Genomic DNA, 12,111 nt, shown 5'->3' with positions numbered 1-12,111 from the left:
CCACCCTCCTTTCCCAGGCCTGCCCCAGCCCCAGGCTCTCCTCCCCCCAGCAGCTTCAGCCCCTTACGATGACTGTCCTGTCCTGCAACCTGGGTGCCAGCATTCACCTGGTGTGTCAGGAGCAGGCAGGACATGGACAAGCCTGCCCTCTTTCTAGGTTACCCGGACCACATGGTGTTCTCTGAGTTCCGCCGCCGCTTCGATGTCCTGGCCCCACACCTGACCAAGAAACATGGGCGAAACTACATTGTGGTGGATGAGAGGCGGGTAGGTCTGGGCCCCAGAAGCCCACCGGACCCCCCTTCCTTCTGCCCAGACCCCTCCGAGCAGCTACCCCTCGTCCCCTTGAAAGAGCCCGGCTGCCCCTTGCTCAGGCTCCTGGTTTTGGCCACCCAGGGTCAGAACAGGGGCCCATGGCCACCAAGCTGTGCCGGTCGGGAGAAGGTAGCCTGGGGCGTGGACTGTAGGGATTGGAGAAGAGCCACCCTCTTTGGAGGCCAGAGTTGGGGGTCTCTGCTCTCTAGTGAGCTCGTCATCATCTACGCAAGTCTCCCAGGTGGCAGATAAGAACTAGTGTTTTGGGTGTTACCCCGGGTAGCCCCTGGGCCTTGCCTCCTGAGTCACAGACCCACATTCACAGACACCTCGGAAACTTCTCTCCATCCAGGACTGCCAGTGTCCTGGGCGACCTTGGTGTACATGTAGATGACCCACCCCACAGCACCCTTCTCTCTGACCCCTGACCTTTATTCCAGCTTCCCACTCACAGCTACACCCAGGACCTTGTCACCCCTGGAAATGCTTCACCTCAGAAATCTTAAATCCCAACATGGCCTCCCCTGCCCACAGCCTCCTGCCTGAGCACCTCACTTCTCTCCCCGTCTCAGGACACCTGCTCTTTGACCCTGTTGAGACCTCTCACTTCTGGACCCCACCGCATTTTCTCTGCTCTGTCCATTTCCTTCTGACTTTCTTTTCCACTCAGTCTCGATATCCTGCTCCAGCCCTCCGGTCACTTGGCCCTCATCACCCTCAGCTCTCCCATGCCTCCCACAGTACCTGCCCTGCCCAACCCCCACGCTGAAGGGCCAGCCTCTGGGCATCTGCACTCCTCCGTCTGGGGTTCCCAAGGGCTAGGGGAGAAAATTATACAACAGATGGACTCGAACTCCTACCAGTTCATGGTCTCCAGCCTCAACTGGGCCCTTGACATGGCCCAGCAAGTTTTTCATAATGACCCATCCTTCCCCAGCCCCTGTTCCAAGCTCCTTCCCTGCTATTGTTACCCTGCCTTCCCAGGTCATCTGCTCAGCAGTTGACCTTGCCTCTAAATGATAATAAAATCAAGGCTCCTTTTCCTTCTGTACACTTCTCCTCAGGTGCCCTCCTGTCTCGGTGGGAGAGGTGTCCCTCCCCTCATCCAGTCCCTTCCTCCTGTGCTTTGGAATCCATTACCCGGGGATCCTCAAAAGCCCGCTCTCTCCGTGCTGTTTTCTCTCTCCTGTTCCTTCAGCCTCTCCTCCGCTGGCTCTTTCTTCCCAGTGGAAAGATTAGTGGAACCCGGCCCTGACACCCTGGGCCCGGTCTTCTCTCGCCCACCACCTTCCATGTTGCCAGAGCTAATGGCCACCTTACTGTGCTTCTTGGCAACATCTGGCTCTTGACAACTCTGTTCTCTGCTGAGCTTTTTTGCTGCCATTCCTGGCTTTGCCTTTGTCCCTCTAAGCGTCCTTTCTTCTACCTGCCCCTGAAGTAAAGGTCTCTCTCTTCCTTGAGCCGCTGTCCTTGGCCGTCTGTGCTTTCTAGTCTACAACCTCTTCCCAGCCAACCTCATTCACACCCATCACTTCAATTACCACATATGTATTGACGACTCCCAAATCAATACCTGTAGCCCAGGCCTCTCCCCTGAACCTCAGCTGTGCATTTCTATCTGCTGCTTTCTGGACTTTTCTACCTGTGTGCCTTGTAGCATCTCAAACTCACGTGTTCAGACCACATGGATTCCATCCCCTCCCCAACCTACTTTAACTCTTCCATTTCCTCCGTTGGAGAGTGGCACCATTTTCTGTTCAGCTACATAAGTCAGAAACCTCCGTGCAGTGTCCCTGCCCCACTTCCTCACACTTGCAGGTGCCAGGCGCTGTCTCCTTCACATGCCCGGCACTTCCATCTCTCTCTTCCCTCTGGGTCATGCTCTAGCCTCCTCTCCTGTGAATCCCTCCAGTAGGTGCCTGAGGGGTCTCCATCCATTCTCCCCCCGTGTGCCAGTGGGGATCCCTGGAAAATGCCAATCCGATCGTGTCCCTGCTTGACCGAACCCTCCAGGGCCTCTCAGCGCACATGGGCTACTGTCCACCTTTCTAGTTGTACCTTAACCGCCCTACTCCCTTCCCTCCCGAACTGCCTGGTTTCCTCGGTACATTGTCTGCCTTGTGCGTCCATGCCTTTGCTCTTGCTTGTTCCTCCGCCCGCCCGAAATGCCCTCTCCGTGACCTTGGCTAATTCTTCCTTGTAACTGAAGACAGCACGAACTACACCTCGCCTCCTCCAGGATGCCTTCCATGATCCCTTGCCTGACTTCGGTGCCTCCTCCTCTGTGTATTTCACTAATTCACTTGTCTCACTCCCCAACAAGACAGCTTACTGCTCTCCTAGTCATCCTTACGTCCCAGGAATCGCTACAGCCTGATTCTGTGGAAGCCCACCAAAGGCGTTGGCTGAATGACTAACAGATTGTCTCAGCAGAAGCCGGGGAAGGAGTCGTGCCTGGGCCAAGGAAGCCCGACGCGGAGATGGGGGGAGGCCCTTGGCCTCCCTGACAGAGGCCTCTCTCTGCAGGCGGTGGAGGAGCTTCTGGAGTCCTTGGACCTGGAGAAGAGCAGCTGCTGCATGGGCTTGAGCCGGGTGAGTGGTCGCTCAGGAGGCCAGTAGGGCCCAGCCCTCACTCTCTGGTCCCCTTATCCCAACAGCTGGCCCTCCCCTTCTGCAGCAAACTTGACTTCCCTCCCTCTGAATAACCACTCATTTGGTGCCTTGAACACCCCAGTGACGTTGGGAGGCGGAGTGGGTTGGAAGGTGGCCCTGAACTTGGCCTGAGTCCCGGTGTGGGGAGTAGGGAAGACAGAAGGGAGGAAAGCTGGACAAAGCAGGAAGGCAGCAGGCGGAGAGTTCCAGAGCCCCCGCCCCTTCCCCCCCACCCCCCTGGGCTGCCAGGGTCCCAGAAGAGCAAGCAGGACGCTGTGAGGCTGTGCTGCCACCACCTGCCCACAAGCCCAGTTCCTCACCTGAATGGAACGTGGTGTCTAAGACTCAGGCACGCCCGCGCCCGGGTGCCAGTCTGCCACATCACTCCACGCCAAAGGCCAGGCAAGCGTCCCTCCCACGGGCAGGAGTCCTGCTCACCTCTCGCTCCTCAGACTGGGAGGCCTGACGGGTGGCATCCACGTATGTGCTCCCAGGGCCGGGGCGGGGGGGGGGGGCGCTTGGGAGCCCGGGAGGGGGTTCCGAACCTCCTTACCTGTCAGCAGGGAGTGGGGGAGCCCAGGGTGCCTCATGGGGAGTGTGGCGGGGACACAGATGCTCGCAAAAAAGGCCTGGTGTCGCTTGTCCGCTCTGTTCTCTCGGTTCTGTCTTCTGAGTCTCAGTCCCGCCCCGTTGCTTTCCCATCTCCTGTCTGCATCTGTCTGCGCTGGTTTTCCCTTTTCCTTTTGGCCCTGGCAGCTCCCGGCTCTGTCATTTTCCGTTTTTTTCCTTGTTCTCTAGGTCTTCTGTGGGCTCGCTCTTTCTGTGTCATTTTTCTGGTTTTGGTCTCTTGCTGTGCCTGACTCCACTTCTCATCCCGGGCTTTCTGTCAGCGCGGGAGCTGCTGGCTGAGCTTCCTCCCTGGGAAGCCTGCAGACCCAGGCTGAAGCAAAGCCTCTCGGTGTCTTGGGCGGTCTCCTGCCCCCCTTCCCCCCGCCTGCAGGCTGGGCTGCTGCTGGCTGGCATGGGGGTGTCATCTCCTCCAGGGCATGTCTTGGGCAGGAGAGGGCCTGCATGGGCTGGTCCTCTTCCCAGCTACCCTCACAGCCCCACTGCTTCGTCCCAGGTGCCAGGCCGAGGTGGGCGAGCCCCAGGGCCCACTCACGCTCACAGAGACATTAGGGGCAAAGTGGGATGTTTGCTCACATCTGACTTGGGAGAGCAATTTCAGGGCCTCTAGGCTGTGGTCGGACCAGCTGGCGAGCTGGCGAGAGCTCGTCATATTGCTTCGGAGGACGGGGTCACAGTCTGAGCCCATGGGACCCTGAGGGTTCAGGCAGGGTGAGAGAGGATCCTGAGGGCCTCCTGGTATCATTTGTAAAATGTGTATGGATGTGTCTGTTGGGGAAGGACAGGGCCCTAAGCTTTCACCCAGTACTCAAAAGGATTCCTAACCCCGCTAAGGTAGAGCTGCATGACCAAGGCCTCAGGTTCCCCGCCCCAGCCCTGAGGCCATCTTTTCTCATCTCACCCTGAGGCAGTGAGAATGGGGGGCCACTCTCCAGCCCCTAACCCTCCGCCTCCTTTCTTCTGCATCAGTCAGACCAGCTATGTGCCCTGACCATGAGCCCCTATGTCCGCCTCCGGGCAGGACTTGGCTATTTCCCACCCCCGGTGGAATCTCAGGCTCACACATTGTGAGAAATCAAGGCTCAGGTAGGGCTTGAGGCCCGTGGGAGATCCTGGGCACCCAGCGCGAGGGCAGGGATTTGGGGAAGCAAGCGTTTGCTGACGCTGGCTTTCTCCTAGGCCAGCCCCAGGGGACTAGGTTTCTGTGGAGTCGCCAGAGGCAAACCTTTCTCAGCAGTGTAGGCCTTCTCTCCACTTCTCCCCTGAAGGGAGGCCTGGGGATACTGTACAGACTGGTTCTGAGTGTTTCCCGTGCTCTTTGACCCACAGAAGGGAATTTTCTGTGTTCTGGGCAAGGTGGAGGTGGGCACATGCCTAGGTGTCCTTTTGCCCTCTGTGAGTATCCCAGAGTCTTCGCTCACCTGTATATTTTTCCCCCTCTTCTTCTCTTAGCAGGGAACACTTTACCCAGCCCCAGTTCTGAGCACCAAAGAGGGAGAGGAAATGCTGGCTGTGGGGGCGCCCAGCTGGTTCCTCTCCTGTCTGCCCTCCAGCCCCCAAACCTGTAGGACAGGTCCCTTGATTGGGCCGGCCCCCACCCACCCCCCCTGGCGTTTTCATGAGCTGAAACCTGGGTGTGTGTGTGGGGGTGGGATGCTGGCACATGAAAGAGGAGGCTGTCTGAGAGGAGACCAAGTGGGGGGGCCCACCCTTTCTCTGCGCACAGCTTCTGGACCTTTCTCTCCTTACACACTTTCACCACCATCTACTTGGCCTGATCCCAGGCAGCTGGCACCTGCGGTTGGGCCCTTGAGTGGGCTCTGGGCACAGGGGGCACGGACATTGTTGCTGGCAGTCCTGGGGGGAGGAAACCTGGGGGAAGAGGATGTTGCTGAGGGCTATCCTGTCCCCATTTGACTGTAGCTGCTTTATTTCCTTCTTGCCCCAGATACAGATACCTTCCCTTTGCCCTCCCTCTCCTTTTATCTCTCTTTGAAGTTGGATTTCCCACCTTCCTCCTCCTCTTCCAGAAAAGTCTCCCCAGCCCCCGGCCTGGCCCTCTTCCCTTAGTCTTCCTGGGGCCTCTCCTTGTTCCTTCCCTCCTCTCTTGTTCCCTTGGATCTTCCGGTTCTTCCCTGGAGGCTGAGGGCCACCTCCCAGGCCTGCTGGTGTCCTGCGCCCCCAGCCCATCTCCTGCCTCTGTCTGGCCTGCTTCCCCACAGGTGTTCTTCCGGGCCGGCACATTGGCTCGGCTGGAGGAGCAGCGGGACGACCAAACCAGCAGGAACCTAACCCTGTTCCAGGCGGCCTGCAGGGGCTACCTGGCCCGCCAGCACTTCAAGAAGAAAAAGGTGCTGTTTCTGGGGTATCTCCATCCCACTCCCTGGCCTAGACAGCGAAGTGGAGTTCCTGGGGTGGGGGTGGGGGTTCAAGGGAAGGTGCTGGAGCAGAGGCTGGTCTTGGGACCACAAGTTATTGTCACCTGGGGGAGAAGAAGCAGGGCCCTCCTAGGGCCACCATGCCCAGGGCCAGGGTGGGGGATGGGCAGCTCCTTGGTGCCAGCAAGTGTGCTGATTCTACACGGCCCGGTCATGGGGCGGGGGTGGGGGGCAGTGGCTAGGCGAAGGTGGGCTCTGGCTCCTAGGCTGCTCCATGAAGATTAAGGAGCTGTGTCAGTGACTCCTTTTCTTATTAGCAAGTCCATAAAACAGCCAGCACCGCCGCCTCTTGTGTTTCAGCAAGATTAGGTTTTATAGCACATCGAGGCCAGGGTGCTGGAAATAATCAGGCAGCAAATAAAGCAGATGAAATTATTCCTAATGACGCCAGAGCGGTTAGTGCCCAGTGCGGTGCTCCCAGGGCCGAGCTCTCGGCCGCCCACTCTCTGAGGGCCGGGGAGAGGCTGGGAGTGGGGGTTGGGGGGCACAGGCAGTGTTCAAACTGGGGTTAAGGGGTCCAGAGGAGCAGCCCTGTGGCTGTGCTGGTGATAGGCAGGGGGAGGGGCGATCCTGGCTGGGCTTGGGACTGAGAGCTGTGTGTGCGCCACCGTCACCCCAACTTAGATCCAGGACCTGGCCATTCGCTGTGTGCAGAAGAACATTAAGAAGAACAAAGGGGTGAAGGACTGGGCCTGGTGGAAACTCTTTACCACCGTGCGGCCCCTCATCGAGGTACAGCTGTCCGAGGAACAGATCCGGAACAAAGACGTACGTAACGGCTCGGGCAGGGCCTACTCTTTGGAACAGGACTAGTTCACCCATGTGGGCAGAAAGTCTTGCCAGCTCGTCCTGGGCTCCCAAGTACTCTTTATTTAGTCCAGAGAGCCAATGTCCTTGAACAATGCCCGTCAAACAGAAGGCATCCCTCCGGAGCGCTGGCTAAGCCGCCGGGTAGCCTCTTGGTATAAAATCTCGGGCATCCTCAGCATCTGGGGAAGGGTCTAGGATCAGAGCCCCTGGGAGGCAGGGGCTCCCTATTCCCCGTGTCCTGGCTGGAACTTCACCAGCCTCATTTAGCCCCACAGTGCAGATTCCAGGCCCCAGCCTCTTACAGAGCCTCTGGCTCAGTCCGCCTTCTTCCCTACACCCAGGAAGAGATCCAGCAGCTGCGGAACAAGCTTGAGAAGGTGGAGAAGGAGCGCAATGAGCTTCGGCTCAACAATGACCGGCTGGAGACCCGGGTCAGTGACTCCCAGGGCCAGGCCTACTGGCCCACCCATGCAGGGTGCCAGGTCCAGGAGCCCCCCCCCATCCCCAGGGTTCTAGCTGAGTGAGGCAGGCATTTCAACTGGTGGCGACTCCCTCCCCCCCCACCCCAGATCTCAGAGCTGACATCGGAGCTGACTGATGAACGTAACACGGGAGAGTCCGCCTCCCAGCTGCTGGACGCCGAGGCCGCAGAGAGGCTCCGAGCCGAGAAGGAGATGAAGGAGCTGCAGGTGAGGACAGGGCCAGGGTGGAGACCGCCGTGCTAGCTACCACCGCGCTCTGGCGTCCATCTGCTCCCCCCTGGGGACGGGTGGCCCGGCACCCCTATCCGCCCGGGGTAAGCACGTGCCCGTGGTCTGCATGGCTCGGGGTCTTGGCTGGGCCTGGGTGAGGGGCTGAGCTGGCAGCCTCACAGGCCTCCCTTCCGCAGACCCAGTACGATGCGCTGAAGAAGCAGATGGAGGTGATGGAGATGGAGGTGATGGAGGCCCGCCTCATCCGGGCAGCAGAGATCAACGGGGAGGTGGACGATGATGATACGGGTGGGTCTGAGGCCCAGGAGCTCAGGGGGGCCTGAATGGCAAGCTCGGATACCACCCCCAACCCCCACCCCCAGGCAGCCCCGGCCCCGGCCTGTCTCCCTCCTGGAGCTGGGCCAAGGCTACAGTAATCGACAAGAGAGTTGAGGTGCCAGGAAACGCAAGGGATTATCGTGGAGGTCTGTGAGAGCCATGATAAGGACAGGGTCCGAGGGCCATGGTCTGCGGGTCCCTGGGAGAGACAGCCACACACCCTCTCTAGTCTTTCCCCGGCTTGGGGGGAAGCCATCATTCCAGAGACCTTCCTGAGTCCCTCTGGCTAATGCCACCTGCTGCCCCTCCCCGTCCCATCCTTCTCCCCCTCCACCCCTTGTCCGGGACTCTCAGCACCCCAGTCCTCCCTTGTCGGCCCCACCCCCACAGGCGGCGAGTGGCGCCTGAAGTACGAGCGAGCCGTTCGGGAGGTGGACTTCACCAAGAAGCGGCTCCAGCAGGAGTTCGAGGACAAGCTGGAGGTGGAGCAGCAGAACAAGAGGCAGCTGGAGAGGCGGGTGAGGCTGGTGGTAGGATTGGAGGCCGTGGGCCCTGGAGGGGCGTGGTGCCCTGGGAACACTGGGGAGGGGTTGGCGGGTTAGCCTCTCAGGCTGCAGACGCCCAAGGGCAAATCGACTCCATCCCTCATCCCTGGATCTCTCCCTTGCTCGCCCCCCTCCTTCTCCTCCCCTTCTCCACTTCCGGGCCTCTCCCCGGTTGCTGACCCCGCACCCCGTCCGCACCCTAGCTCGGGGACCTGCAGGCAGACAGCGACGAGAGCCAGCGGGCCCTGCAGCAACTGAAGAAGAAGTGCCAACGGCTGACAGCTGAGCTGCAGGACACCAAGCTGCACCTGGAGGGCCAGCAGGTCCGCAACCACGAGCTGGAGAAGAAGCAGAGGAGGTGGGTGGGTCTCCTGCCCTGACACACACGAGACTTCCTGGGGGCCTCCCCATCCAGGGAAGGGAGAAGGAAGGAGGGCTTGAATTTGGCCGCATGGTCCCTTGGCCTAGAATGGGAACAGGCCTCTCTGACCTCCGAGGAGCCCTCAGGCCCTGTCCCCACTGAAGGCCTGTTCAGGCCTTGGCTCTCGGACCCGCTCCCTGCAGCGTGTGCCCGTCACCCTGCCTGGGCCCAGCAAGGACGAAGCTCCCACCAGGCCCCGTGCAGAAAGCATCTTCGCCCCTCCCTGGCCCTTGCCCCCACCCAGCTCCCCACGTCTCACTCGCCTCAGCCACACAGACGCACTCTCCTGACTAATGTTGTTGAACTACCGTGCCACTTCCATCTCATTATGGTAATGACACAAAGGAGGGGGGCAGCCCTCACAGGATCAGATCCAATCTAAATTAATTTCCCTGGCTGGGGATGGGAATGGGACGCCTTTATTAGCTACACCGGGGGACCCACACACCCTGGGAACAGCAGGGGGGCCCAGGGAGTGGGAAGAGCGCCTGGTTGCCCTCTGCAGGGGAGGGCTTCTCAGCAGAGGCCCCCGGTGCCTTTGTGAAGGGACAGCCCCACACCCACGACCCTGGGGGTGAGCAGGGCAGAGCTGAGTCCTTCCTGTGACCCTGAGTTACCCTCAGCTTCCTGGGCACTCTGCTGTCCTCCCAGCTGGGTCCCGCCAACGGTGAGAGGAGCTGGGAGATCTTATTCCTCCCTCCCAGCACTGTGCCTCTCTGCCTTTACCCACCCCCCCCATTCACTAGAGGCGGTTCACCCTTAGTGGGACCCCTTCTCCCAAACACCCCCGCCATGGCAGTGCCAGCCTGGCCTAGTTACCAACTCGCCGCACTCCCTGCTGGGCAACTTATTAGGTTTCATTTGAGCTGCCCGGAATTTGCTTACCCTTTTTTTTTGATGTGGGGTTGGGTTGGGAGGGAGTCTTTCAGTATTTTCGAAGCGAACCTTATTAGCTATTCGGGGAAGGTGTTAAGAGGAATTTCAGCAATTTGCTCCTTATTTAGAGTCACTGGGCGGGGAAATAGGAGGCTGGGAGGTAGAGGAGCCAAGAAAGGGGCCAGCACCTGCAGGCTGGGCATGGTGGGACAGCTGGCTTCCATTGGCAGGGGATGGGGTCCTGGGGGGGACATGGGTACTGCTGGGCCACATGGCCCTGGCCAGGGGCTGGCACTGAGAGGTGGGGGCTGGAGCCAACTGCCACTCTAGAGTGGCCAAATGGAACCACGGAAAGTGAGTTAGATGAGGCAACGGCGTCCCTTTCTACATATCTCTGAGCCCACTCTGCCCTCACCCTGGTCCCACATTCTTTGATCTGTGGAAACAGAAAAAAGTTAAGACAACAACGGAGAGCCTGTCCCCCTCTTCCCTGGAGCAGCCTGTCCACTGCTTCCCCAGAAGCAGTCTGTGGGCCCCTCCTCAGCTCACCTAGTATAAGGGCTCTTTAGACCACCTCAGTGAAATGCTCCCCATCCCAGAGCAGGCGGCCAGTTGGGCCTTGATGGCCTGTGAGCCTGGGTACCACCTCACCGCTGCCTCCCACTTCTGGGCTGTGTAAGGAGTCCCCCTCTGCTTGCACCCTGTCTGCATCCGTGGCCCTGCTTCCTGGCAGCCTCTGGGTGATGGAGACCCAGACTCTTCCCTGCCCTGGCAGGGTCACCTTGGCCGTCCCTGCTTCCTCACAGGTTCGACAGCGAGCTCTCGCAGGCTCATGAAGAGGCCCAGCGGGAGAAACTGCAGCGGGAGAAGCTGCAGCGGGAGAAGGACACGCTCCTCGCCGAGGCTTTCAGCCTGAAGCAGCAACTGGAGGTGCGTGGGCCACCCACCGTCCGTCCCCCGTCCCCACTCCCACCCCCAGACAAGAGCTGGTCCCAGGCCAGCCTCATCTTCTCTTTCGTTCCAGGAAAAAGACATGGACATCGCCGGATTCACCCAGAAGGTGGTCTCCCTGGAGGCCGAACTCCAGGACATTTCTTCCCAAGAGTCTAAAGATGAAGCCTCTCTGGCCAAGGTCAAGAAACAGCTCCGGGACCTGGAGGCCAAGGTCAAGGATCAGGAAGAGGAGCTGGATGAGCAGGCGGGGACCATCCAGATGCTGGAGCAGGTGCCGCATAGTCTGCCCAAGGGGGGCCCCACCATTCCCACAGCTAACCCAGGGGGTAGCTGGGGTGGAGGGGGTGGCAGGGGAGGGCAAGTTCCCACGTGCCGTCAGTCCTTCGTTCCCTTACTCACAAAGTACTGAGGGAGCACCTGATCTTTGCCAGACACAGTATGAAAATAATTAAGCTTTCGTCCTGCTTTGAATAATCTTGATTGAGCTTTAGTATTGAGGGGTTCAGGATGCCCGGCAGCCAGAAGGCCACGTGCCCACCCGGCCTGCCACTGAGCCACCGTGTCAGTTCAGAGAGCTAGAGCCTGATGGCCAGATGGAAAAGCTGCCCAACTGTCCCCATGTCTGGCAGCCTGCTCTGGGCCAGCGTCAGACATCTAGTAAGGGGATTTGGCTTCTCTGGGGAAGCCGGCTGCCCCAGGAGCAAGGTGGGAGCTCCGGGAAGTGCTGGCAGAGAAACTCCCTGCCCCTGAGCCCAGGGAGAGCCATCCTGCAGGGGGTAGGGGGCTGCTCAGAAAGGAACCCGGTCCCTCCCCTCCCCGCCCCCACTCCCTCCCCTGCAATCACCTCCAGGCCAAGCTACGTCTAGAGATGGAGATGGAGCGGATGAGACAGACCCATTCCAAGGAGGTGGAAAGTCGGGATGAGGAAGTAGAGGAGGCCCGGCAGTCATGTCAGAAGAAGGTAAGGGAGCGGGCACTCAGCATGTCCAGGACGAACCCTGCCTCTCCCATCACTGCTTTAAAGTAAGGGGCTTTCTGGTTCCCTCCCTGAGCCACACTATCATCCATTGCCATTCTGGACCTGAGATCCTGGCCTTGGCTGGGATGTGTGCCCTCAGGGACTATGGAGAAAGCTTGGTCCTTTGAGGGACGCACGCTCCCTGCTTTCTGGGCACTCAGCGATGCTGGCCTGGCCTGCCCACTCTAGAATGAAGCCTTCCACTCTGCGTGGGGCTGCGGTGCACGGCCTGCCATCCCTCCTCCCTCTCCCAGGCTGCTTTGAAACCCTGGGAACTTTGAATTCGGGGTCTGACCCCTCTGGGATCTGCTCAGCCTCCCCCACAGTTTTCCCAGTTTCCCCAGTGATAGGGGGAGGAGGGGGAGGGATCCAGAAGGGAAGGGGCCCGGCTGGCACCGGACACTGAAGGGACTGCCGGGCCTCT

General features: G+C 59.8%; 1 protein-coding gene across 2 annotated transcripts in view; it reads left to right on the top strand.

Annotated features, from left to right (window-relative positions):
* The first annotated feature begins 119 nt into the window (after nucleotides 1-119).
* Nucleotides 120-12,111, top strand: part of LOC116863010 (unconventional myosin-XVIIIa) — a 29,678-nt gene continuing 17,686 nt past the window's right edge. For both annotated transcript variants that reach the window (XM_032850483.1, XM_032850482.1), the window contains exons 1-12: nucleotides 120-267; nucleotides 2,842-2,907; nucleotides 5,817-5,945; nucleotides 6,657-6,800; nucleotides 7,184-7,273; nucleotides 7,412-7,531; nucleotides 7,732-7,843; nucleotides 8,264-8,391; nucleotides 8,622-8,776; nucleotides 10,522-10,645; nucleotides 10,740-10,940; nucleotides 11,520-11,630. In XM_032850483.1, coding sequence (XP_032706374.1) covers nucleotides 133-267; nucleotides 2,842-2,907; nucleotides 5,817-5,945; nucleotides 6,657-6,800; nucleotides 7,184-7,273; nucleotides 7,412-7,531; nucleotides 7,732-7,843; nucleotides 8,264-8,391; nucleotides 8,622-8,776; nucleotides 10,522-10,645; nucleotides 10,740-10,940; nucleotides 11,520-11,630 — 1,515 coding nt within the window. In that variant the 5' untranslated portion in view covers nucleotides 120-132. The remainder of the gene's footprint in view (nucleotides 268-2,841; nucleotides 2,908-5,816; nucleotides 5,946-6,656; nucleotides 6,801-7,183; nucleotides 7,274-7,411; nucleotides 7,532-7,731; nucleotides 7,844-8,263; nucleotides 8,392-8,621; nucleotides 8,777-10,521; nucleotides 10,646-10,739; nucleotides 10,941-11,519; nucleotides 11,631-12,111) is intronic.

The sequence above is a fragment of the Lontra canadensis genome, unplaced genomic scaffold (genome assembly GCF_010015895.1).
Source record: "Lontra canadensis isolate GAN:19392208 unplaced genomic scaffold, GSC_riverotter_1.0 scaffold450, whole genome shotgun sequence".
NCBI lineage: Eukaryota > Metazoa > Chordata > Mammalia > Carnivora > Mustelidae > Lontra > Lontra canadensis.
The sequence above is the reverse complement of the archived record's forward strand: the minus strand, read 5'-3'. Positions and strand labels throughout refer to the sequence as shown.